This window comes from Salvelinus sp. IW2-2015, linkage group LG15 (assembly GCF_002910315.2).
Source record: "Salvelinus sp. IW2-2015 linkage group LG15, ASM291031v2, whole genome shotgun sequence".
NCBI classification, from domain to species: Eukaryota; Metazoa; Chordata; class Actinopteri; order Salmoniformes; family Salmonidae; genus Salvelinus; species Salvelinus sp. IW2-2015.
Window position 1 is genome coordinate 27,147,043 of NC_036855.1, and position 26,366 is coordinate 27,173,408.

The following is a 26,366-nucleotide window of genomic DNA, read 5'->3' on the forward strand; positions in this document are numbered from 1 at the left end:
GGTGGGTGGGTGGGTGTGTGTGTGTGTGTGTGTGTGTGTGTGTGTGTGTGTTGTGTGTGTGTGTGTGTGTGTGTGTGGTGTGTTGTGTGTGTGTGTTGTGTGTGTGTGTGTGGGTGTGTGTGTGCGTGATCAGCAGTTAACCCCTGTCTGACCGGTTCCACTCAGAAGGCATGCCAGTGAGATGGGCCCTTCAGGTCATAGTCATTACCACCTCTCTATTTATACACTGTCATTATCACTGAGCAGGTAGATCAGAGGAGAATACATCATGGAGTTTCAATATGCAGCACTACCATATAGAATATCTATCATACTGTATGAGCAGGACCAGCTATTATCTGCATGATCTATTATCTATATGTTATTCTACACTCACATTACTTTTAATTTGAAATGATTTCTTACCATTCTTGTCTATTATGCCATAGTTTGTTTTCGGATTCGCACTCTTACTCCAAGGCTGTTGCACCCTCCTCACCACAGCTCTTATGAATGCCCTGACACATCCTGCATTTGTGATCAGTCATCATTGCTATCAGACAAAGGCTACAGGACAAGCAAAGAAAGAGTGAAAGCCAGAGAGAGATGGAGAGAGAGGGAGAAAGACTGAAGGGCGAAGCAAACACTGTCGTAATGTGTCCTTGTTGATTATGCATTTATTCAAACACAGAAACAACAACAGAGATTCATTTAGACCGAACACATACACACACACACTACCACTCAGGGTCCTAATGCAAATGCAGAAAATTGCGGATGTGTTCGTGCTGTGGGCTCAACGTGACTGCAGACTGCCATCAGTCAGTGGAGTCTGTAGAGAACCCCATGCCTTCTCTCTCTGTCTCGCTCGGTGTGTTTCTCTCTATTAGAACACACAGCTCTGTTTTACTGCATTATCATTAAACATCCACACTACTCCACCTTCACTGACTTCCCCTGGTCCTTGATTTCCACACAGAGGGGTTCTGTGTTAGAGCAGGGCTTTTATGTTCATTTGGAGAATAACACAACAGATGTTTTTGGAATGATTGTCGTCTACATGGGCTCTATTGCCAGAGGCCCATCTCATGTAAGCTAAAATGGAAATGTTCTTTTTGTGCTTTGTCTGTGAAGGTTCAACTGATAAACACACATGAATGCTGGTGGAAACAGAATACATTCACCCTTGCCCTGAGGCGTAGTGTACGGTCTTAGATAACCTCTGTGGAAGTAATAAAGCTGAATGTGTGGTTTGTAAAAGCTGAGTGCACAGAACACGGAACGTACTATACCGATGCCACACCCTCAATGAACTATTGGCCACCCGTCTACAGCCAATCCCAGCGAAACAGACCTTTCACTCAGTTTGTGACGTGTGTGTGTGGTGTGTGTGTGTGGTGTGTGTGTGGAGGAGATGGGGTTGTGTGTACACACGTGTCGCATGCGTGCGTGATAATGATATTCTGCACCATAAAAGCCGCACACGCATCTGTGAATGAATGAAACGTATGTTTGTTTTCCAGACCACCCTTATTGGAATGCAACGTAGTCCTTTTTAACCACAGTAAACGGGTGAGGGGTTAGAGTTTGTCCATGGTAGAGGTTGTGCTTTATAAATCAGTAGAGAAAATTATTTCCCTGAGATTAAGCAGCGAGTTCAATGACCATAGGAGTTGCGAGCAGCACAAACAGATCTGGGACCTGTGGTTGTACAGGCACACTAAACCAATTTTGTTATTGTTTTTACAGCATATTAAACCAGTTTTGTTTTTCTCCTCAGTACTCCATCTGTAATGAGCCTCTGATTGAGCTGTCCACCCCGGGCCAGCGGCTCTCTGTTCTACCTGACCAGCGATGACGAGTTTATCATCAAAACCGTCCAGCACAAAGAGGCTGAGTTTCTCCAGAAACTTCTCCCAGGTTACTACATGGTGAGTAACTCACCCAACCTAGTCTTCCTTTATAGTGCACCACTTTTGACCAGGGCCCAAGTGCAGTTCTTTCGATCAAGACCCTATGTAGGGAATAGGTTGACATTAAATGGACGCAGACCTGACCCAGGCCTATTAAACAGAACCTATTGATCAACATGTATTCCACTCCTCTCTCCACACGCAGAACCTGAACCAGAACCCACGCACCCTGCTGCCTAAGTTCTACGGCCTGTACTGCATCCAGTCTGGAGGCGTCAACATCCGGCTGGTGGTGATGAACAACGTGCTGCCGCGCTCCGTCAAGATGCACTACAAGTACGACCTGAAGGGCTCCACCTACAAGAGACGTGCCTCCAGGAAGGAGAGGGAGAAGGCCGTCCCGTCTACAAGGACCTGGACTTCCAGGACATGCATGAAGGGCTCTACTTCGACGCTGACACCTACAATGCCTTGATGAAGACCCTGCAGAGAGACTGCCGGGTAGGTGTGGACTGGGACAGCTGTCTGTCTGTGTCGATCTCTGTCTGTCTGGGTGCCTCAAGCTCCGACCTTGCGATGGAACCTCGCAAACTATGTTACGACACTGGCATGAGTACCAAGAAAAGTAGATTACACAGCTGGTTTGAATCTAATGCTACAATTCAAACTTGTTAGCTCATCCCAGTATTACAAAGCATCTTAGCAAACACATGGCGGAAGCAGTTTTAACAACAAAACAGGAAATGCACATTCTTTCAGTATTGTATGCAGGTTATAGTGTCATTCTGGCTTTTCCGGTCATCCTACAAATGGAAAGGAGAAGAGCATCAGATGAGATGGTCCTTGGATAGCCCTATCTGTGCACTCATTTCTAAGTTCTGCTCTTTTCATCCCACACACACTTTGACTTAAATGGCCAAACTTCTTGTTATGTCACCCTTTGGACATTGGGTCAGATGCCAGAACTAGAGAAGGGCACAGATTGTATTTGCATGGGAATCCAGTGAAATACTGGGACTCATTCTGTCTAGGGAAATCAGCAACCTCTCCCCTTCACACAGGATACAGATGTGGGATCTTCATTTGATCACTCTTTTGTTGCTGAGAATTTTCCTGGAAATGCAAACTTCTAGTGTATTCAGCAGGAACTTCAAACTTGTAGTGTATTAAAGGTTTAAAAAGGCTTCTAAAGTTTGTCATTTCCAATTTAACATTTCAGACTTGATTTGCCTAACCTGAAATGCATCAACCGCTATAATTCACATTAAAATTCACATTTCCTGTTGCTGCAGAACTATTTTTCTGCTGTAGCAAACTTGCTCAAATTAAGATCCTACATCTGTTCTCTGCCACCTTAGTGCACACACTCAAATAGTATACACTACATACACGGCACACATGTACACTAATGCAAGTATGCACACCACATGCACCACACACACAGACACACACACTTCCACTCTTCCACTTCATACTCTGCCACATTGAATTTAAGCCAAGAACAGTGTGCTTGTGATTGTAGGGTTGGTGGTGTTTTTTGAGAAAGGAGACTGTGTCTTTCTGCAGTATTTGGCACTGGGATTGTGTGTTTCCACTGTGGGTTCATTGGGTGCTCTGTTTCAGTTCCATGACAGTTTTCCAAACATGAGTGTGATTAAGAAATGTTCCCAGCAGCGTGAGAGAGAGAAAGTAAGAAGAGCACAACTCTAAAGATAGGAGGCTGCATTCCTGTCTATTTCAGAGCAATAGCCAGATTGTCCTGTCTAATCTAGTGAAGTGGTGGGATCAGATTATTGTTTAACAGAACAATAGGAGCCAGGAGCTACTTTACCACTCCTAAAATGTACAAAGAACAAACAAGACCATAACAAGTCAACTTAGAGATCAAAGGGGTGCATATTGTAGTTTTTCCTTAGCACTACACAGCTGACTCAAATGAGCAAGTCATCAAACTTTGATTTGAATCAGCCGTGTAGCACTAAGGCTAAAAACTCAAATATGCATCCCTTTGGGTCCCCAGGGCCAGAACCACTGGTCTATGGCACTACTATATCTATCTCTGTTGTTATTCTGCTCTGTTCACACCTACACTACCTGTTGGTGGAAACAGGAAAAAACACATTAAAAAAACATCTAATGATCATCAAAACATCAAATGTATTTTTATAGCCCTTCTTACATCAGCTGATATATCAAAGTGTTGTACAGAAACCCAGCCTAAAACTCCAATGCAGGTGTAGAAGCACGGTGGCTAAGGAAAACTCCCTAGAAAGGCCAAAACCAAGAAGAAACCTAGAGAGGAACCAGGCTATGAGGGGTGGCCAGTCCTCTGGCTGGCCGGGTGAGAATTATAACAGAACATGGCCAAGATGTTAAATGTTCATAAATACCAGCATGGTCAAATAATAATAATCACAGTAGTTGTCGAGGGTGCAACAAGTCAGCACCTCAGGAGTAAATGTCAGTTGGCTTTTCATAGCCGATCATTGAGAGTATCTCTACCGCTCCTGCTGGCCCTAGAGAGTTGAAAACAGCATGTCTGGGACAGGTAGCACGTCCGGTGAACAGGTCAGGGTTCCATAGCCGCAGGCAGAACAGTTGAAACTGGAGCAGCAGCACGCCAGGTGGACTGGGGACAGCAAGGAGTCATCATCCAGGTAGTCCTGAGGCAAGGTCCTAGGGCTCAGGTCCTCTGAGAGAGAGAAAGAAAGAAAGAGAGAGAATTAGAGAGAGCATACTTAAATTCACACAGGACACCGGATAAGACAGGAGAAATACTCCAGATATAACAGACTGACCCTAGCCCCCCGACACATAAACTACTGCAGCATAAATACTGGAGGCTGAGACAGGAGGGGTCAGGAGACACTGTGGCCCCATCCGATGATACCTCCGGACAGGGCCAAACAGGCAGGATATAACCCCACCCACTTTGCCAAAGCACAGCCCCCACACCACTAGAGGGATATCTTCAACCACCAACTACCATCCTGAGACAAGGCCGAGTATAGCCCACAAAGATCTCCGCCACGGCACAACCCAAGGGGGCGCCAACCCAGACAGGAAGACCACGCAGCGACTCAACCCACTCAACTGATGCACCCCTCTTAGGGAAGGCATGGAAGAGCACCAGTAAGCCAGTGACTCAGCCCCTGTAATAGGGTTAGAGGCAGAGAATCCCAGTGGAGAGAGGGGACCTGCCAGCAGAGACAGCAAGGCGGTTCGTTGCTCCAGAACCTTTCCGTTCACCTTCACACTCCTGGGCCAGAGTACACTCAATCATATGACCTACTGAAGAGAGTTAGTCTTAAGTAAGATTAAAGGTCGAGACGAGTCTGTGGCTCTCACATGGGTAGGCAGACCATTCCATAAAAATGGAGCTCTATAGGAGAAAGCCCTGCCTCCAGCTGCTTGCTTAGAAATTCTATGGACAACAAGGAGGCCTGCATCTTGTGAGCGTAGCGTACGTGTAGGTATGTACGGCAGCGACCAAATCGGAAAGATAGTAGGAGCAAGCCCATGTAATGCTTTGTAGGTTAGCAGTAAAACCTTGAAATCAGCCCATGCCTTAACAGGAAGCCAGTGTAGAGAGGCAAGCACTGGAGTAATATGATCAAATTTTGGTTCTAGTCAGGATTCTAGCAGCCGTATTTAGCACTAACTGAAGTTTATTTAGTGCTTTATCCGGGGAGCCGGAACGTAGCGCATTGCAGTAGTCTAACCTAGAAGTAACAAAAAGCAGGATACATTCTTCTGCATTAATTTTTGGACAAAGTTTCTGATTTTTTGCAATGTTACGTAAATGGAAAAAGCTGTACCAACTGGCAAGTGTCTTCACTGACATTTTCAACCTCTCCCTGACTGAGTCTGTAATACCTACATGTTTCAAGAAGACCACCATAGTCCCTGTGCCCAAGGAAGTGAAGGTAACCTACCTAAATGATTACCGCCCCGTAGCACTCACGTCGGTGAAATGCTGGTCTTGGCTCACATCAACACCATCCTCCCGGATACCATAGACCCACTCCAATTCGCATACCGCCCAACAGATCCACAGATAACGCAATCTCAATCGCACTCCACACTTCCCTTTCCCACCTGGACATAAGGAACACCTATATGAGAATGCTGTTCATTGACTACAGCTCTGCGTTCAACACCATAATGCCCACGAAGCTCATCCACTAAGCTAAGTACTCAAATAAACACCTCCATCTGCAACTGGATTCTGGACTTCCTGATGGGCCAGCCCCAGGTGGTAAGGGTAGGCAACAACACGTCTGCCACGGTGATCCCAGACACTYGGGCCCCTCAGGGGTGTGTACTTAGTCCCCTCCTGTACTCCCTGTTCACCCACGACTGCGTGACCAAACACAACTCCAACAKCATCATTCATTTTGCTGACGACACAACAGTGGTATTAGGCCTGATCACCGACAACGATGAGACAGCCTATAGGGAGGAGGTCAGAGACCTGGCAGTGTGGTGCCAGGACAACAACCTCTTCCTCAATGTGAGCAAGACAAAGGATCTGATCGTGGACTACAGGAAAAGGCGGGCCGAACAGGCCCTCATTAACATCGACGGGGCTGTAGTGGAGCGGGMCMYMAGTTTCAAGTTCCTTGGTGTCCACATCACCATWGKACTATCATGGTCCAAACACACCAAGACAGTCTTGAAGAGGGCACGACAACACCTTTTCCCCCCTAGGAGACTGAAAAGATTTGGCATGGGTCCCCAGATCCTCAAAAAGTTCTACAGCTGCACCATCGAGAGCATCTTGACCAGTTGCTTCACCGCCTTACAGAGAGTAGTGTGTACGGCTCAGTACATCACTGGGGCCAAGCTTTCTGCCATCCAGGACCTGTATAATAGGCGGTGTCAGAGGAAAGCCCAGTCACCCAAGTCATAGACTGTTATCTCTGCTACCGCACGGCAAGTGGTACCGGAGCGCCAAGTCTAGGACCAAAAGGCTCCTTAACAGCTTTAACCCCCAAGCCATAAGACTGCTGAACAATTAATTAAATGGCCAACGGACTATTTACATTGACCTCCCCCACTGCGGGGGACGTGGGATGTTCCCCAATGCTGGAAGAGGGGCCCTGAGTGAAAAAGTTTGGGAAKCCCTGCAGTAACAGAACAGCAGTAGTTTTTGATCAATCTCTCTTTCTCTCTCTCTTTCTTTCTCTGTCTACCTCTCTTCCTCCCCCCTCTCTCTCTCTCTCTCTCCCCTGTGAAAAACAGGGCAAGAGTGACTGACGCAGAGCTCTCAGAGAGGATCCTCCGGGATCCTCCTTCACTTCCCTCATCCCCATTGGTTCCCTTAACTCATACTGTCAGGCTGTCGCTGGCGTTGGCGCCTGTACGTATCAGACAGATTTTCTGACTCCACACTGTTTATCTGCTGTAACTTGTCTAGTGTTCTTTTCTCGAACAGTACTCTAGTTCTGCTCTGCGAGGATAAGACACTTTCATTGCTGTTTGTGTGCTCTTGGTTCTAATATGAGACTATACCGTTTCAGTCACAGCAGGCAGGCAGCACATAGCTCTGTGCAGCTGGAGGTCATTCTCTTTGCTACACACACACACACACACACACAGCGTGATTTCGTTCAGCAGTAGGCTGATGATCACACCTATTTATGTTGAGGCTGTAGCCTGTCCTGTTACTGAGTGGAAGCACTGGGGCACAGCTCAACATCTTCGGCAAATTGAGGGTTCAACAACCTAGTTTCGATAGCAGCTCGCTGTGGAGGTGCCCCTGAAAACGAAGCCTTTTTAACGCCTTTTTAACGGATTGAGATTTAGGGTGCAGTGCGTTGGCGTGTTGTTACAGGATCATCTGGAGCTAATCACCCAGTAAACCTCCTGTGTTCTGTTCCACCTGGCATGGCTTCAGGTTCGTACCGAAACCGACTCAGTCTCTACGTGAGCCATGTCAGTCTCTCATAAAAGAAAGAGAAAGAAAGGAAAACAGAAATGTGGCTTATTTATTCTCTCTCTCTCTCTCTCTGAGTGGTTGTGTGTGTGTGTGCGCGCGTGTATCAGCAGTTAACCCCTTGCTGACCGGTTCCACTCAGAAGGCATGCCAGTGAGATGGGCCCTTCAGGTCATAGTCATTACCACCTCTCTATTATTACACTGTCATTATCACTGGGACAGGTAGATCAGAGGAGAATACARCATGGAGTTTKAATATGCAGCACTACCATATAGAATATCTATCATACTGTATGAGCAGGACCAGCTATTATCTGCATGATCTATTATCTATATGTTATTCTACACTCACATTACTTTTKATTTGAAATGATTTTCTACCATTCTTGTCTATTATGCCATAGCTTTTGTTTCGGATTCGCACTCTTTACTCCAAGGCTGTTGCACCCTCCTCACCACAGCTCTTATGAATGCCCTGACACATCCTGCATTTGTGATCAGTCATCATTGCTATCAGACAAAAGGCTACAGGACAAGCAAAGAAAGAGTGAAAGCCAGAGAGAGATGGAGAGAGAGGGAGAAAGACTGAAGGGCGAAGCAAACACTGTCGTAATGTGTCCTTGTTGATTATGCATTTATTCAAACACAGAAACAACAACAGAGATTCATTTAGACCGAACACATACACACACACACTACCACTCAGGGTCCTGAATGCAAATGCAGATAAATTGCGGATGTGTTCGTGCTGTGGGCTCAACGTGACTGCAGACTGCCATCAGTCAGTGAGTCTGTAGAGAACCCCATGCCTTCTCTCTCTGTCTCGCTCGGTGTGTTTCTCTCTATTAGAACACACAGCTCTGTTTTACTGCATTATCATTAAACATCCACACTACTCCACCTTCACTGACTTCCCCTGGTCCTTTGATTTCCACACAGAGGGGGTTCTGTGTTAGAGCAGGGCTTTTATGTTCATTTGGAGAATAACACAACAGATGTTTTTGGAATGATTGTCGTCTACATGGGCTCTATTGCCAGAGGCCCATCTCATGTAAGCTAAACTGGAAATGTTCTTTTGTGCTTTGTCTGTGAAGGTTCAACTGATAAACACACATGAATGCTGGTGGAAACAGAATACATTCACCCTTGCCCTGAGGCGTAGTGTACGGTCTTAGATAACCTCTGTGGAAGTAATAAAGCTGAATGTGTGGTTTGTAAAAGCTGAGTGCACAGAATCACGGAACGTACTATACCGATGCCACACCCTCAATGAACTATTGGCCACCTGTCTACAGCCAATCCCAGCGAAACAGACCTTTCACTCAGTTTGTGACGTGTGTGTGTGTGTGTGTGTGTGTGTGTGTGTGTGTGTGTGTGGAGGAGATGGGGTTTGTGTGTACACACGTGTCTGCATGCGTGCGTGATAATGATATTCTGCACCATAAAAGCCGCACACGCATCTGTGAATGAATGAAACTGTATGTTTGTTTTCCAGACCACCCTTATTGGAATGCAACGTAGTCCTTTTTTAACCACAGTAAACGGGTGAGGGGTTAGCAGTTTGTCCATGGTAGAGGTTGTGCTTTATAAATCAGTTGAGAACATTATTTCCCTGAGGATTAGGCAGCGAGTTCAATGACCATAGGAGTTGTCGAGCAGCACAAACAGATCTGGGACCTGTGGTTGTACAGGCACACTAAACCAATTTTGTTATTGTTTTTACAGGCATATTAAACCAGTTTTGTTTTTCTCCTCAGTACTCCATCTGTAATGAGCCTCTGATTGAGCTGTCCAACCCCGGGGCCAGCGGCTCTCTGTTCTACCTGACCAGCGATGACGAGTTTATCATCAAAACCGTCCAGCACAAAGAGGCTGAGTTTCTCCAGAAACTTCTCCCAGGTTACTACATGGTGAGTAACTCACCCAACCTAGTCTTCCTTTATAGTGCACCACTTTTGACCAGGGCCCATAGTGCAGTTCTTTCGATCAAGACCCTATGTAGGGAATAGGTTGACATTTAAATGGACGCAGACCTGGACCCAGGCCTATTAAACAGAACCTATTGATCAACTAATTGTATTCCACCTCTCTCTCCACACGCAGAACCTGAACCAGAACCCACGCACCCTGCTGCCTAAGTTCTACGGCCTGTACTGCATCCAGTCTGGAGGCGTCAACATCCGGCTGGTGGTGATGAACAACGTGCTGCCGCGCTCCGTCAAGATGKACTACAAGTACGACCTGAAGGGCTCCACCTACAAGAGACGTGCCTCCAGGAAGGAGAGGGAGAAGGCCTGTCCCGTCTACAAGGACCTGGACTTCCAGGACATGCATGAAGGGCTCTACTTCGACGCTGACACCTACAATGCCTTGATGAAGACCCTGCAGAGAGACTGCCGGGTAGGTGTGGACTGGGACAGCTGTCTGTCTGTGTCGATCTCTGTCTGTCTGGGTGCCTCAAGCTCCGACCTTGCGATGGAACCTCGCGAAACTATGTTACGACACTGGCATGAGTACCAAGAAAAGTAGATTACACAGCTGGTTTGAATCTAATGCTACAATTCAAACTTGTTAGCTCATCCCAGTATTACAAAGCATCTTAGCAAACACATGGCGGAAGCAGTTTTAACAACAAAACAGGAAATGCACATTCTTTCAGTATTGTATGCAGGTTATAGTGTCATTCTGGCTTRTCCGGTCATCCTACAAATGGAAAGGAGAAGAGCTATCAGATGAGATGGTCCTTGTGATAGCCCTATCTGTGCACTCATTTCTAAGTTCTGCTCTTTTCATCCCCACACACACTTTGGACTTAAATGGCCAAACTTCTTGTTATGTCACCCTTTGGACATTGGGTCAGATGCCAGAACTAGAGAAGGGCACAGATTGTATTTGGCATGGGAATCCAGTGAAATACTGGGACTCATTCTGTCTATGGGAAATCAGCAACCTCTCCCCTTCACACAGGATACAGATGTGGGATCTTCATTTGATCACTCTTTTGTTGCTGAGAATTTTCCTGGAAATGCAAACTTCTAGTGTATTCAGCAGGAACTTCAAACTTGTAGTGTATTAAAGGTTTAAAAAGGCTTCTAAAGTTTGTCATTTCCAATTTAACATTTCAGACTTGATTTGCCTTAACCTGAAATGCATCAACCGCTATAATTCACATAATAATTCACATTTCCTGTTGCTGCAGAACTATTTTTCTGCTGTAGCAAACTTGCTCAAATTAAGATCCTACATCTGTTCTCTGCCACCTTAGTGCACACACTCAAATAGTATACACTACATACACGGCACACATGTACACTAATGCAAGTATGCACACACATGCACCACACACACAGACACACACACTTCCACTCTTCCACTTCATACTCTGCCACATTGAATTTAAGCCAAGAACAGTGTGCTTGTGATTGTAGGGTTGGATGGTGTTTTTTGAGAAAGGAGACTGTGTCTTTCTGCAGTATTTGGCACTGGGATTGTGTGTTTCCACTGTGGGTTCATTGGGTGCTCTGTTTCAGTTCCATGACAGTTTTCCAAACATTGAGTGTGATTAAGAAATGTTCCCAGCAGCGTGAGAGAGWGAAAGTAAGAGAGAGCACAACTCTAAAGATAGGAGGCTGCATTCCTGTCTATTTCAGAGCAATAGCCAGATTGTCCTGTCTAATCTAGTGAAGTGGTGGGATCAGAGTTATTGTTRAACAGAACAATAGGAGCCAGGAGCTACTTTACCACTCCTAAAATGTACAAAGAACAAACAAGACCATAACAAGTCAACTTAGAGAATCAAAGGGGTGCATATTGTAGTTTTTCCTTAGCACTACACAGCTGACTCAAATGAGCAAGTCATCAAACTTTGATTTGAATCAGCCGTGTAGCACTAAGGCTAAAAACTCAAATATGCATCCCTTTGGGTCCCCAGGGCCAGAACCACTGGTCTATGGCACTACTATATCTATCTCTGTTGTTATTCTGCTCTGTTCACACCTACACTACCTGTTGGTGGAAACAGGAAAAAACACATTAAAKAAACATCTAATGTATCATCAAAACATCAAATGTATTTWTATAGCCCTTCTTACATCAGCTGATATATCAAAGTGTTGTACAGAAACCCAGCCTAAAACTCCAATGCAGGTGTAGAAGCACGGTGGCTAGGGAAAACTCCCTAGAAAGGCCAAAACCAAGGAAGAAACCTAGAGAGGAACCAGGCTATGAGGGGTGGCCAGTCCTCTGGCTGTGCCGGGTAGAGATTATAACAGAACATGGCCAAGATGTTGAAATGTTCATAAATGACCAGCATGGTCAAATAATAATAATCACAGTAGTTGTCGAGGGTGCAACAAGTCAGCACCTCAGGAGTAAATGTCAGTTGGCTTTTCAATAGCTCCGATCATTGAGAGTATCTCTACCGCTCCTGCTGTCCCTAGAGAGTTGAAAACAGCATGTCTGGGACAGGTAGCACGTCCGGTGAACAGCTCGGGTTCCATAGCCGCAGGCAGAACAGTTGAAACTGGAGCAGCAGCACGGCCAGGTGGACTGGGGACAGCAAGGAGTCATCATGCCAGGTAGCCTGAGGCATGGCTCTAGGGGTCAGGTCCTCTGAGAGAGAGAAAGAAAGAAAGAGAGAGAATTAGAGAGAGCATACTTAAATTCACACAGGACACCGGAATAGACAGGAGAAATACTCCAGATATAACAGACTGACCTAGCCCCCCGACACATAAACTACTGCAGCATAAATACTGGGCTGAGACAGAGGGGTCAGGAGACACTGTGGCCCATCCGATGATACCTCCGGACAGGGCCAAACAGGCAGGATATAACCCCACCACTTTGCCAAGCACAGCCCCCACACCACTAGAGGGATATCTTCAACCCCAACTTACCATCCTGAGACAAGGCCGAGTATACCCACAAAGATCTCCGCCACGGCACAACCCAGGGGGGCGCCAACCCAGACAGGAAGACCACGTCAGCGACTCAACCCACTCAACTGATGCACCCCTCTTAGGGAAGGCATGGAAGAGCACCAGTAAGCCAGTTCAGCCTGTAATAGGGTTAGAGGCAGAGAATCCCAGTAGAGCAAGCCCATGTAAGCTTGTAGGTTAGCAGTAAAACCTTGAAATCAGCCATGCCTTAACAGGAAGCCAGTGTAGAGAGGCAAGCACTGGAGTAATATGATCAAATTTTTGGTTCTAGTCAGGATTCTAGCAGCCGTATTTAGCACTAACTGAAGTTTATTTACTGCTTTATCCGGGTAGCCGGAACGCAGCGTTGCAGTAGTCTAACCTAGAAGTAACAAAAGCATGGATACATTCTTCTGCATAATTTTTGGACAAAGTTTCTGATTTGCAATGGTACGTAAATGGAAAAAAGCTGTCCTTGAAACAGTCTTGATATGTTCGTCAAAGAGAGATCAGGCTCCAGAGTAACGCCGAGGTCCTTCAGTTTTATTTGAGACAACGGTACAACCATCAAGATTAATTGTCAGATTCAATAGAAGATCTCTTTTGTTTCTTGGGACCTAGAACAAGCATCTCTGTTTTGTCCGAGTTTAAAAGTGAAAGTTTGCAGCATCCAATTCCTTATGTCTGAAACACAGGCTTCCAGCGAGGGCAATTTGGGCTTCACCATGTTTCATTGAAATGTACAGCTGGTGTTCATCCGCATAGCAGTGAAGAAACATTGTTTTCGAATGAAATCCCCAAGAGGTAAAATATATAGTGAAACAATAGTGGTCCTAAAACGGAACCTTGAGGAACACCGAAATTTACAGTTGATTTGTCAGAGGACAAACCATTCACAGAGACAAATTTACATCTTTCCGACAGATAAGACTATAACCAGGCCAGAACTTGTCCGTGTAGCCAATTTGGGTTTCCAATCTCTCCAAAAGAATGTGGTGATCGATGGTATCAAAAGCAGACTAAGGGCTAGGAGCACGAGGGCAGATGCAGAGCCTCGGTCTGACGCCATTAAAAGGTCATTTACTACCTTCACAAGTGCAGTCTCAGTGCTATGTGGGTCTAAAACCAGACTGAAGCATTTCTAAAATTTTAGAGAGGATAGAAGATTCGATATAGGCCGATAGTTTTTTATATTTTCTGGGTCACGGTTTGGCTTTCAAAGAGAGGCTTTCATTACTGCCACTTTTAGTGAGTTTGGTACACATCCGGTGGATAGAGAGCCGTTTATTTGTTTTCAACATGGAGGGCAAGCACAAGAAGAAGTCTTTCAGTAGTTTTAGTTGGAATAGGGTCCAGTATGCAGCTGAGGTTTAGAGGCCATGATTATTTCATCGTTGTGTCAAGAGATATATACTAAAACACTTGAGTGTCTCCTTGATCCTAGGTCCTGGCAGAGTTGTGCAGACTCAGGACAGCTGAGCTTTGGAGGAATACGCAGATTTAAAGGGGAGTCCGTAATTTGCTTTCTAGTGATCATGATCTTTTCCTCCAAGAAGTTCATGAATTTATTACTGCTGAAGTGAAAGCCGTCCTCTCTTGGGAATGCTGCTTTTAGTAGTTACTTTGCGACAGTATCAAAAATAAATTTTGGATTGTTCTTATTTTCCTCAATTAAGTTGGATAAATAGATGATCGAGCAGCAGTGAGGGCTCTTCGATACTGCACGGTACTGTCTTTCAAGCTAGTCGGAAGACTTCCAGTTTGGTGTGGCGCCATTTCCGTTCCAATTATCTGGAAGCTTGCTTCAGAGCTCGGGGATTTTCTGTATACCAGGGAGCTAGTTTTTTATGACAAATATTTTTTGTTTTTAGGGTGCAAATGCATCTAGGTATTGCGCAAGGTTAAATTGAGTTCCCCAGTTAGGTGGTTAACTGATTTTTTGCTCTGACGTCCTTGGGTAGGCAGAGGGGTCTGGAAGGGCATCAAGGAATTTTTGGTTGTCTGAGAATTTATAGCACGACTTTTGATGCTCCTTTTGGGGTCTGAGCAGATTATTTGTTGCGATTGCAAACGTAATAAAATGGTGGTCGATAGTCCAGGGTTATGAGGAAAAACATTAAGATCCAAACATTTATTCCATGGACTAACTAGGTCCAGAGTATGACTGTGGCATGAGTAGGTAACAAGATATGTTGGACAAAATCCACTGAGTCGATGATGGCTCCGAAAGCCTTTTGGAGTGGGTCTTGAACTTTCCATGTGAATATTAGTCACCAAAATGTGAATATTTTCTGCTAATGACTACAAGATCCGATAGGAATTCAGGGAACTCAGTGAGGAACGCTGTATATGGCCAGGAGGCCTGTAACAGTAGCTATAAAAAGTGATTGGGTAGGCTGCATAGATTCATGACTAGAAGCTCAAAGACGAAAACGACTGGGGGTTTTGTTAAATTGAAATTGGCTATCGTAAATGTTAGCAACACCTCCGCCTTTGCGGGAGCACGGGATATGGTCGCTAGTGTAACCAGAGGTGAGGCCTGATTTAACACAGTAAATTCATCAGGTTTAAGCCATGTTTCAGTCAGGCCATCACACAAGATTATGATCAGTGATTAGTTCATTGACTATAACTGCTTGGAACTGAGGGATCTAACATTAAGTAGCCTATTTTGAGATGTGAGTATCACGATTCTTTCAATAATGGCAGGAATGGAGGAGCTCTTTATTCTAGTGAGATTGCTAAGGCGAACACCGCATGTTTAGTTTGCCCAACCTAGGATGAGGCACAGACACGGTCTCAATGGGGATAGCTGAGCTGACTACACTGAACTGTGCTAGTGGCAGACCCAAAAGCTGGCAGGCTGCTAGCCTGCTCCTGGCTGCACCTCCTTTCATTGTGGAGCTAGGGGAGTTAGAGCCTGTCCTATGTTCGTAGATAAATGAGAGCACCCATCCAGCTAGGATGGAGTCCGTCACTTCCTCAACAGGCCAGGCTTGGTCCTGTTTGTGGGTGAGTCCCAGAAAGAGGGCCAGTTATCTACAAATTCTATATTTTGGGAGGGGCAGAAAACAGTTTTCAACCAGCGATTGAGTTGTGAGATTCTGCTGTAGAGCTCATCACTCCCCCTAACTGGGAGGGGGCCAGAGACAATTACTCGATGCCGACACGTCTTTCTAGCTGATTTACACGCTGAAGCTATGTTGCGCTTGGTGACCTCTGACTGTTTCATCCTAACATCGTTGGTGCCGACGTGGATAACAATATCTCTATACTCTTTACACCCGCCAGTTTTAGCCTTAGCCAGCACCATCTTCAGATTAGCCTTAACGTCGGTAGCCCTGCCCCCTGGTAAACAGTGTATGATTTCTGGATGATTCGTTTTAAGTCTAATACTGCGGGTAATGGAGTTGCCAATGACTAGGGTTTTCAATTTGTCAGAGCTAATGGTGGGAGCTGTCGGCTTCTCAGACCCCGTAACGGGAGGAGTAGAGACCAGAGAAGGCTCGGCCTCTGACTCCGACTCGCTGCTTAATAATGGGGAGAACCGGTTGAAAGTTTCTCTCGGCTGAATGAGCAACACCAGTTTAGCATTCCTACAGCATTTCCCTCCAGAAGCCATGAGAAAGTTGTCCTGCTGCGGGGACCGTGCGAGGGGATTTATACTGACGTTACTATCTGTACATACCGGTGGCACAGATGCTGTTTCATCCTTTCCTACACTGAAATTACCCTTGCCTAACAATTGCGTCTGAAGCTGGGCTTGCAGCACAACTATCCTCACCGTAAGGCGATCGTTCTCCTGTATATTTTTGAGTACAGCGACTGCAATTAGAAGGCATCATGTTATTGTTACTACTTAGCTTCGGCTGTTGGAAGTCCTGACGAACCATGTCCAGATAAAACGTCCGGAGTGAAAAAGTTGAATGAAAAAAAGTTGAGTGAGGGACTATATATAGATGTTTTTTATAAAATGATTGACAATGGTGAATGGCCTTATCTATTATACAGTATCAAATCACCTCAACTACCTCGTACCCCAAGCACATTGACTCAGTATTGTTATTGCTATTTTATTGTGTTAGTATTTCCTTTTTTAATGGTGATAATTTTCGTACTTTTTAACTCTGCGTTGTTGGAAAAGGGCTCCTAAGTCAGCATTTCATGGTAAACACCTATTGTATTTGGCTCGTGTGACAAATAAAATTMGATTTTTATTTGGGCTAGCTCTGAGGGGATGACGGGACATACAGTTGAAGTCGGAAGTTTAAATACACCTTAGCCAAATACATTTAAACTCAGTTTTTCACAATTCTTGACATTTAATCCAACAAGAAATTCCCTGTTTTAGGTCAGTTAGGATCACCACTTTATTTTAATAATGTGAAATGTCAGAATAATAGTAGAGAGAGTGATTTATTTGAGCTTTTATTTCTTTCATCACATTCCCAGTGGGTCAGAAGTTTACATACACTCAATTAGTATTTGGTAGCATTGCCTTTAAATTGTTTAACTTGGGTCAAATGTTTCGGGTAGCCTTCCACAAGRTTCCCACAATAAGTTGGGTGAATTTTGGCCCATTCCTCCTGATAGAGCTGGTGTAACTGAGTCAGGTTTGTAGGCCTCCTTGCTCGCACACACTTTCTCAGTTCTGCCCACAAATTGTCTATAGGATTGAGGTCAGYGCTTTGTGATGGCCACTCCAATACCTTGACTTTGTTGTCCTTAAGCCATTTTGCCACAACTTTGGAAGTATGCTTGGGGTCATTGTCCATTTGGAAGACCCATTTGCAACCAAGCTTTAACTTCCTGTCTGATATCTTGAGATGTTGCTTCAATATATCCACATAATTGTCCTTCCTCATGATGCCATCTATTTTGTGAAGTGCACCAATCCCTCCTGCAGCAAAGCACCCCCACAACATGATGCTGCCACTCCCGTGCTTCATGGTTGGGATGGTGTTCTTTGGCTTGCATGGCCAAGCAGTTCTATTTTTGTTTCATCAGACCACAGGATATTTCTGCAAAAAGTACGATCTTTGTCCCCATGTGCAAACCGTAGTCTGGCTTTTTTTTATGGCAGTTTCGGAGCAGTGGCTTCTTTCTTGCCCAGCAGCCTTTCAGGTTATGTCGATATAGGACTCGTTCCACTGTGGATATAGATACTTTTGTACCTGTTTCCTCAAGCATCTTCACGAGGTCCTTTGCTGTTGTTCTGGGATTGATTTCCATATTTCGCACCAAAGTACGTTCATCTCTAGGAGACAGAACGTGTCTCCTTCCTGAGCGGTATGACGGCTGCGTGGTCCCATGGAGTTTATACTTGTGTACTATTGTTTGTACAGATGAACGTGGTACCTTCAAGCGTTTGGAAATTGTTCCCAAGGGTAAACCAGACTTGTGGAGGTCTACACATTTTTTTCTAAGGTCTTGGCTGATTTCTTTTGATTTTCCTATGATGTCAAGCAAAGAGGCACTGAGTTTGAAGATAGGCCTTGAAATACAGTCGTGGCCAAAAGTTTTGAGAATGACACAAATATAWATTTTCACAAAGTTTGCTGCTTCAGTGTCTTTAGATATTTTTGTCAGATGTTACTATGGAATACTGAAGTATAATTACAAGCATTTCATAAGTGTCAAAGGCTTTTATTGACAATTACATGAAGTTGATGCAAAGAGTCAATATTTGCAGTGTTAACCCTTTTTCAAGACCTCTGCAATCCTCCTTGGAATGCTGTCAATTAACTTCTGGGCCACATCCTGACTGATGGCAGCCCYTTCTTGCATAATCAATGCTTGAAGTTTGTCAGAATGTGTGGGMTTTTGTTTGTCCACCCGCCTCTTGAGGATTGACCACAAGTTCTCAATGGGATTAAGGTCTGGGGAGTTTACTGGCCATGGACCCAAAATATCGATGTTTTTTTAGTTATCACTTTTGCCTTACGGCAAGGTGCTCCATCATGCTGGAAAAGGCATTGTTCGTCACCAAACTGTTCCTGGATGGTTGGGAGAAGTTGCTCTTGGAGGATGTGTTGGTACCATTCTTTATTCATGGCTGTGTTCTTAGTCAAAATTGTGAGTGAGCCCACTCCCTTGGCTGAGAAGCAACCACACAGATGAATGGTCTCAGGATGCTTTACTGTTGGCATGACACAGGACTGATGGTAGCTCACCTTGTCTTCTCCGGACAAGCTTTTTTCCGGGTGCCCCAAAAAATCAGAAAGGCGATTCATCCGAGAAAATGACTTTACCCCAGTCTTCAGCAGTCCAATCCCTGTACCTTTTTACAGAATATCAGTCTGTCCCTGATGTTTTTCCTGGAGAGAAGTGGCTTCTTTGCTGCCCTTCTTGACACCAGGCCATCCTCCGAAAGTCTTCACCTCACTGTGCGTGCAGATGCACTCACACCTGCCTGCTGCCATTCCTGAGCAAGCTCTGTACTGGTGGTGCCCCGATCCCGCAGCTGAATCAACTTTAGGAGACGGTCCTGGCGCTTGCTGGACTTTCTTGGGCGCCCTGAAGCGCTCTCCTTGAAGTTTTTGATGATACAATAAATGGTTGATTTAGGTGCAATCTTAATGGCAGCAATATCCTTGCCTGTGAAGCCCTTTTTGTGCAAAGCAATGATGATGGCACATGTTTCCTTGCAGGTAACCATGGTAGACAGAGGAAGAACAATGATTCCAAGCACCACCCTCCTTTTGAAGCTTCCAGTCTGTTATTCAAACTCAATCAGCATGATCTCAAGCCTTGTCCTCGTCAACACTCACACCTGTGCTAACGAGAGAATCACTGACATGATGTCAGCTGGTCCTTTTGTGGCAGGGCTGAAATGCAGTGGYAATGTTTTTGGGGGATTCAGTTAATTTGCATGGCAAAGAGGGACTTTGCAATGAATTGCAATTCATCTGATCACTCTTCATAACATTCTGGAGTATATGCAAATTGCCATCATACAAACTGAGGCAGCAGACTTTGAAAATTAATATTTGTGTCATTCTCAACTTTTGGCCACGACTACATCCACAGGTACACCTCCAATTGACTCAAATMATGTGAATTAGCCCATCAGAAGCTTCTAAAGCCATGACATAATTTTCTGGATTTTTCAAGCTGTTTAAAGGCAATCAATTTAGTGCATGTAAACTTCTGACCCACTGGAATTGTGATACAGTGAATTATAAGTGAAATAATCTCTGTAAAAAATTGTTGGAAAAATTACTTGTGTCATGCACAAAGTAGATGTCCTAACCGACTTGCCAAAACTATAGTTTGTTAACAAGAAATATGTTTGAGTGGTTGAAAAACTAGTTTTAATGACTCCAACCTAAGTGTATGTAAACTTCCGACTTCAACTGTATCTCATGTGGGAGGAGCATGAAGTTACCCCTAGACACTGATCTTAGGCCAGTTTGGCATTTTTAACAAATTGTTCAAGTTGGTAATTGTTGAGGGTTAGCTGATCCTAGAGGCTGTTAGGCATATGTTTTAACAGTGTGTGTTGTCCATGACAAGCGAGATCATTATAGTGTTCCCCTGTCTGCCTCCTGCCCCAAGATGCAACCAGGATGTAGACATCAGGAAGTAGAGACACAGAGCTACAGAGACCAGGAACAGGAAGGAAGACGCTTCCTATTACAGGCATCCAGCCTTTGAAACCTTCGTAACATTATAGCCTACGATGTGATTGTCAAGGGCATTTGTTTTACTCCCCTAAAACATGCCTTCCGTTAACCAGGTTTATCTACTCTTATTTTATTGGACACTGAGAATAGCTAAACTGAGCTGTTATTCAACAGCAAATGACAAGTGGTGACGTAATGAATGGAGTTAGTCTGCATGAGTAGCATGCTGTTAGGGGTATATATATTGAACAAAAATATAAACGCAACATGTAAAGTGTTGGTCAAATAAAAGATTCCAGAAATTTTCCATTCGCAAAAATGTGTATTTCTCTCAAATTTTGTGCACAGATTTGTTTTATATCCCTGTTCATGAGCAATTCTCCTTTGCCAAGATAATTCATCCTCCTGGCAGGTGTGGCATATCAAGAAGCTGATTAAACAGCGTGATCATTACACAGGTGCACCTTGTGCTGGGACAATAAAAGGCCACTCTAAAATGTGCGGTTTTGTCACACAACACAATGCCACAGATGTCTCAGGTTTTGAGGGAGCATGCAATTGGCATGCTAACTGCAGGAATGGATTGTCCACCAGAGCTGTTGCCAGAGAATTTAATGTTCATTTCTCTACCATAAGCTGTCTCCAACGTTGTTTTAGAGAATTTGGCAGTACATCCAACCGGCCTCACAATCGCAGACCACGTGTAACTACGCCAGCCCAGGACCTCCACATCTGGCTTCTTCACCTGCGGGATRGTCTGAGACCAGCCACCCGGACAGCTGATGAAACTGAGGAGTATTTATGTCTGTAATAAAGCCCTTTTGTGGGAAAAACTCATTCTGATTGGCTGGGCCTGGTCATGCCTTGATGGCTTTGGCAATGGCTGCTATAGCTGACTGATTCCTCTCCTTATGTTTGTCCACTAAACTCACAAACTCCTCAGTGTTGACTTTCTATTGGATACAGGTCAAGTAGGTAAGAGTCCGTCACAGACTCTCGAAGATGGCCTCTTGTTTGAAGTCTTTAGAGGGATCTTTCTTTTTCCGTCCCTCCCGCTCTCCTTCTTCTCTCACATCCTCTGTGTTTCAAAGTAGTTATCTTCTTCTTCTAGGAAGGCACAACGCTAAAGGGAACAGTGTTTCATGTTGAATGCAGTGGTTGTACTGTAAGTGACTCTGGACTCTGTAGCTAGTTTGTTATTGTCACGGCTTCCTGTCTTCCCTTCCTGAGCTGGAAGKAAAGTGCCCTCAAAGCAATATCTCTGTCCGTTTCCATGAGTAAGCAGTAAACCCCTCGCCCCAGGGCCTGCTGGAGCACCGAAAAACAGGAGAGGGGGGAAAGGAAGGGATAGAAGGGGGAAGAGGTGGAGTTGTACGGAGATTCAGCCAGGGTATGAAGGGGAGGTTAGGGGCGAGATGAGATTGGGAGACCATGACGTCTCTGCTGCTGTGCTGTATGTGGGTCACTGAGGAAAATGTAGGGTACTCTCTCTTTCCCTCCTTTCTTCATCTCACAACAGCTCCCTCYATGCCCTCCATATGGCGAATGAGCTGAGAACATGAATAAACTATGTCCATGTCTATGACTAGAGGGAGAGAGAGACTGAAGGAAAGCATGCTCGTGTTTGACTTGGAACAGAGAGCATGTCATTGTCATAGCATGGCTGGGCTCTGAGATGTTGTTGAGATGATGACAATGTAAATTGTAATGACAGTTTAGCAACGGGGACAATCTTTTGTAAGTGGTTGCCAATCATGAGTGTTGAGGTCTTTGACTAGGGCAGAGGGATGTTGACTGCCATTTAGCTTGATGTATAAACATCTTTTTGTCTGGGAATCCCCCTATTAACTCGAGACGCAAACAAACACATACTCGCATGCACACACAAACGTACACACGCGCTCGCCCGCACACCACACACCACACACAAATAGAAGGGGTGGGAAAATAGTGTTGCATAATTGTTATGGAACTCGAGGCCGGTCATGTTGTCAGACAAAAACAACCTTTTATTGGTCCCACTCCTCTCTTCCTGGGTCATGTGATTCTGTAATTCCATTGGAACATGACAGGGACAACAATGCCCTCTCACAAAGCCAATCAAGCCAGGGCCGATGTCAAATGACACCCTATTCCCCGTATAGTGCACTACTTTGGCAAGAGTTGGATCTGGATCACGCCTAACCCCCCCCCCCCCAAAAAAACATGGAAAATCGTTGAATTAGAAATGTTAACATGGAATCCATGAAATGTCAATGTAAAACCTGAGAGTGAAAGGCATGGCTGTATGAAAGGCATGGCTGGCACCATGTTTTAACTGCAATGTAAAGAGTCTCTCTGTCATTCCCCTCTTCAAAGGGTGCCAGTGTATTAGTGTCATTGTAAGTGGGCCATGCTGTACTGTGGGGTTTCAAAGACAGACCCTCTCAAGAGACTGATCTAGAGGAGAGACAGGGCTTGGATGTGCTGAATTACATCGAAGATAATTTGTTCAAGGAAAAGGGAATCTTGTAAAAGGGTGACTTAGTGAACACMTGTTAAAATAGTCTCCCTAATACTTTTCCATCCACTTTTCCAGAAACTCTGAAGACYGACAGCAGTTTGAAGTCATATACAAGTTGAACATCTATAGTGTGTTGATATTATGTTGAAGTGATTGTTAGTTATTGTTGGCTCACATTGTCTAACCAGCAAACCGGGATCATTCCCAGAACATTAGCTAAGATTCCCATTAAGTTTTAGTTAGGGTTTTATCTAACATTAGGATGATAGCATCCCAAAAACATTGAACAAATATTTTTGATGGAATAAAAAATAAAAAAAGATTTTCCAGAATTGTAATGAAATATCCTTGGAACGTTCTCCTAACATTAACTCAAATGTTMTYCACAACATCTGTAACAACCACCACAGAACATTCCCTGAACGTTTTCATTAGGTTTCCAGGTAATACAATAACACAATGTACTATTTAATGTTTTTAAGTCATACTGCCGCAACAAAATGTGAGCGCAACGTTCTGGGTACGTTCTTATGAATGTTCTGGGAACTTTCAGGGAAACAATTTAGGTTTTCTGGGTGTGCTTTTTATTGCAGGTGAGGAGGAACACCGACTTTGTACCTTGGTAATTCACTGCTCAGCATCAATTGAAAAAGGATGCACACATTTGAAGTGCCCGTTGCAGTAGTATAGAGGCCAACCTGATGAAGGCAGGCAGCAGTATGGTTTGTGTAGCGATGGTTTGCCTGGCAAGGAGAGGTGGTCAGGCCAGCTGGGAGTCACATGGGCCTACTGTGGGCAGGTTAGTGTGTGGGTCTATTCAAAATGGTGTCCTTTGAATAGGAACGGGGGAGTCAGGAGGAACAGATGCAAATCAAATACATGGAAAAGGCAAAGCTCGAACAAGAGCACAAGTGTTTTCTGAGTGTGTGTTTGTGTCTGCGAGCGTGTGGCTGTGTGTGTGTGTGTGGGCGCGTGCGTGTGGCTGTGTGTGTGTGTGTGGGCGCGTGCGCGTGGCTGTGCATATGGGCTTGAGTTCGTGATTTGCATTAGTCATATAAGGACACTAAATAAATAATTAACCATGATTAAACAACCAGCAACAATGTACTTTATAAAACAAAAATAAAGACATTTACCATTGGGAATAACCAGGACATACAGTGGGGAGAACATGACATAAGTAAATGCAAATTAATTACTTAAAAATCATACAATGTGATTTCTGTTTTAGATTCCGTCTCTCACAGTTGAAGTGTACCTATGATAAAACTTACAGACCTCTACATGCTTTGTAAGTAGGAAAACCTGCAAAATCGGCAGTGTATCAAATACTTGTTCTCCCCACTGTAGCTGTTCTATAATATTATTTTGGCTGTACTAAGTCATGTCACATGTTTCCTTGTGCCACATCAATGGATTCTAGTTACAGATACATCAGTGGTATGATAATATGTCAAAAGGCCATCTTTTCTGACCTATAACCTACTGTCCACTCCTAGTAAGTGTGTGTTGATGTTAACAACAAAGATCCTCATTCTGTGTCACATTACTTTGATTAGATCACAAAAGGCTGATTATCTGGTTCTGTTGTGGTCCTTTTCCTCAGCCTGTTTTCTATTGGCCAGTTCCATATATGGGATAATGATAGCTGAGTCCCTTATGGCACCCTATTCTCTTTATAGTGCACTACTTAGGAGGTTAGGGTGCCACTTGGGATGTACCTGATGCTGGGAATACTGTTGACGAAATCCATCTGCGTTGCTGGCTTTAGGGGTTACCATGACGATCATGATGAACATTCTTGTAATTTTTAGGTCTGCAGCCAAGCCACATTTGTCTGGGTGTTCCCCGTTATGACAGATTGAACGAAACCTGCTGTTTCATTCCCTGTTCCTGCTTTTTCTTTTTTTCGTTATTGTCTCTCTTAGACAGACACACACACAGACAGTGTTATTAGTTTGGGGGATTTGCACGGTAATGCTTAGAATGACATGGTTCCTGTGGTCCAATGATCAGATTATCAAATTTGATCAAATTTGCATCCAAAAATGGCTAATCTTATTATGGCTGATAGCACCATAAAAATTATGACTTTCCATGCAAGCGCGTCTACACACGTATGTATGTACACACACACACACTTGGCATGCAAAAGGAGTGCCAGCCAAGCCAGACTAAAAGGCCTGATAGCACCCTTGACCCCATATTCAGATTGTGTTTTTTGAGCCCCTCTGGTGTCGTGAGAGCGTTCTGTTTGAGCAGTGAGAGGAAACCTGGGGCCTGAGAAACCCTGGGAACAGAGACAAGAGGGCAGAAGGCCCCTCACACGGGTCAATATGTAAAACATCACTCAACCGTGGAGCAACACCTTTCTTTATATAGCTCAAGAATCAGTTACACAAAGATTTCTTCAATTATTTTTGGTGCACACTTAGCTTGGTGGTTGCATGACACACTTTGTACTTTTCAAGTCTGTGTAACTAAAGCTTCTGGTCAACATAGTAAAATAGAATAGAATATCACTAGTGCCTATTTATTTTTGGTCACACAGAAATATGGGTCACATTTCAATAAACCAGATGATAGAAAAAACMTTTTGTTGTTGTTTAAAACGTACACACCTGTGGCTGATACTAGTCAGTCGAGGACTAACAGCAAGGCCAAGACAGCGCCGACTGCATTTCCACTCTTTGCTAGCTAACAGGTTGCTGTCGTTTTCAGATCATGGTGATTAAGGTGTGGTTTCATGTTGTGTGCTGCAGGTGTTGGAGAGCTTTAAGATCATGGACTACAGTCTGCTCCTGGCCGTGCATGTCCTGGACCAGAGCCCAAAGGAGGCGGGCGAGCCGGGCCAGGCAGGGGGGGACGGCAAGCGGCCCGTGGCCCAGAGGGTCCTCTACTCCACAGCCATGGAGTCTATCCAGGGGGACGGCAAGGCTGCCGAGGCCCACACCACAGACGACACGTGAGTCAGCTCACCACAGGCATACTACTCATACAAACACACATACACAATCATATACACAGTCATAGTTTGATGACATTTAGACATACACTGAAAGATGCATGGATAAAACTCTCACAAACACTCGCAATGATCAAAACCCAACCCTCACTGAGATGCTTTTAAGGATGACTTGGCAGATAATCCTGACTGACTACATTCTGTGACTGGACTTGTATTTACTGTGCTGTATTTCAGGATGGGTGGAATTCCTGCGAAATCACACAAAGAAGAGAAGCTGCTTATTTTCCTGGGCATCATCGACATCCTGCAATCCTACCGGTATAACATGACTTCATAACATGCTATAATATAACATTTATTACATGGAATAATGACATACTATTACATGTTCAGCATTATATTCTGTAACCTGGAGTTTTCTGTCCCTATGCTGGGGAGGGGGAGGGAAAGGGAGACGCAGAGGGAAAGGGAGACGCAGAGGGAAAGGGAGACGCAGAGGGAAAGGGAGACGCAGAGGGA

General features: G+C 44.6%; 1 protein-coding gene across 5 annotated transcripts in view; it reads left to right on the top strand.

Moving 5' to 3' along the window:
• The window catches only part of LOC111975199 (phosphatidylinositol 4-phosphate 5-kinase type-1 beta-like), a 102,612-nt gene that overhangs the window by 61,401 nt on the left and 14,845 nt on the right, over nucleotides 1-26,366 (top strand). For all 5 annotated transcript variants that reach the window (XM_024003428.2, XM_070447071.1, XM_024003427.2 and 2 more), the window contains 4 exons: nucleotides 9,590-9,742; nucleotides 9,936-10,232; nucleotides 25,642-25,844; nucleotides 26,082-26,165. In XM_024003428.2, the coding sequence (XP_023859196.1) occupies nucleotides 9,590-9,742; nucleotides 9,936-10,232; nucleotides 25,642-25,844; nucleotides 26,082-26,165 (737 nt within the window). The remainder of the gene's footprint in view (nucleotides 1-9,589; nucleotides 9,743-9,935; nucleotides 10,233-25,641; nucleotides 25,845-26,081; nucleotides 26,166-26,366) is intronic.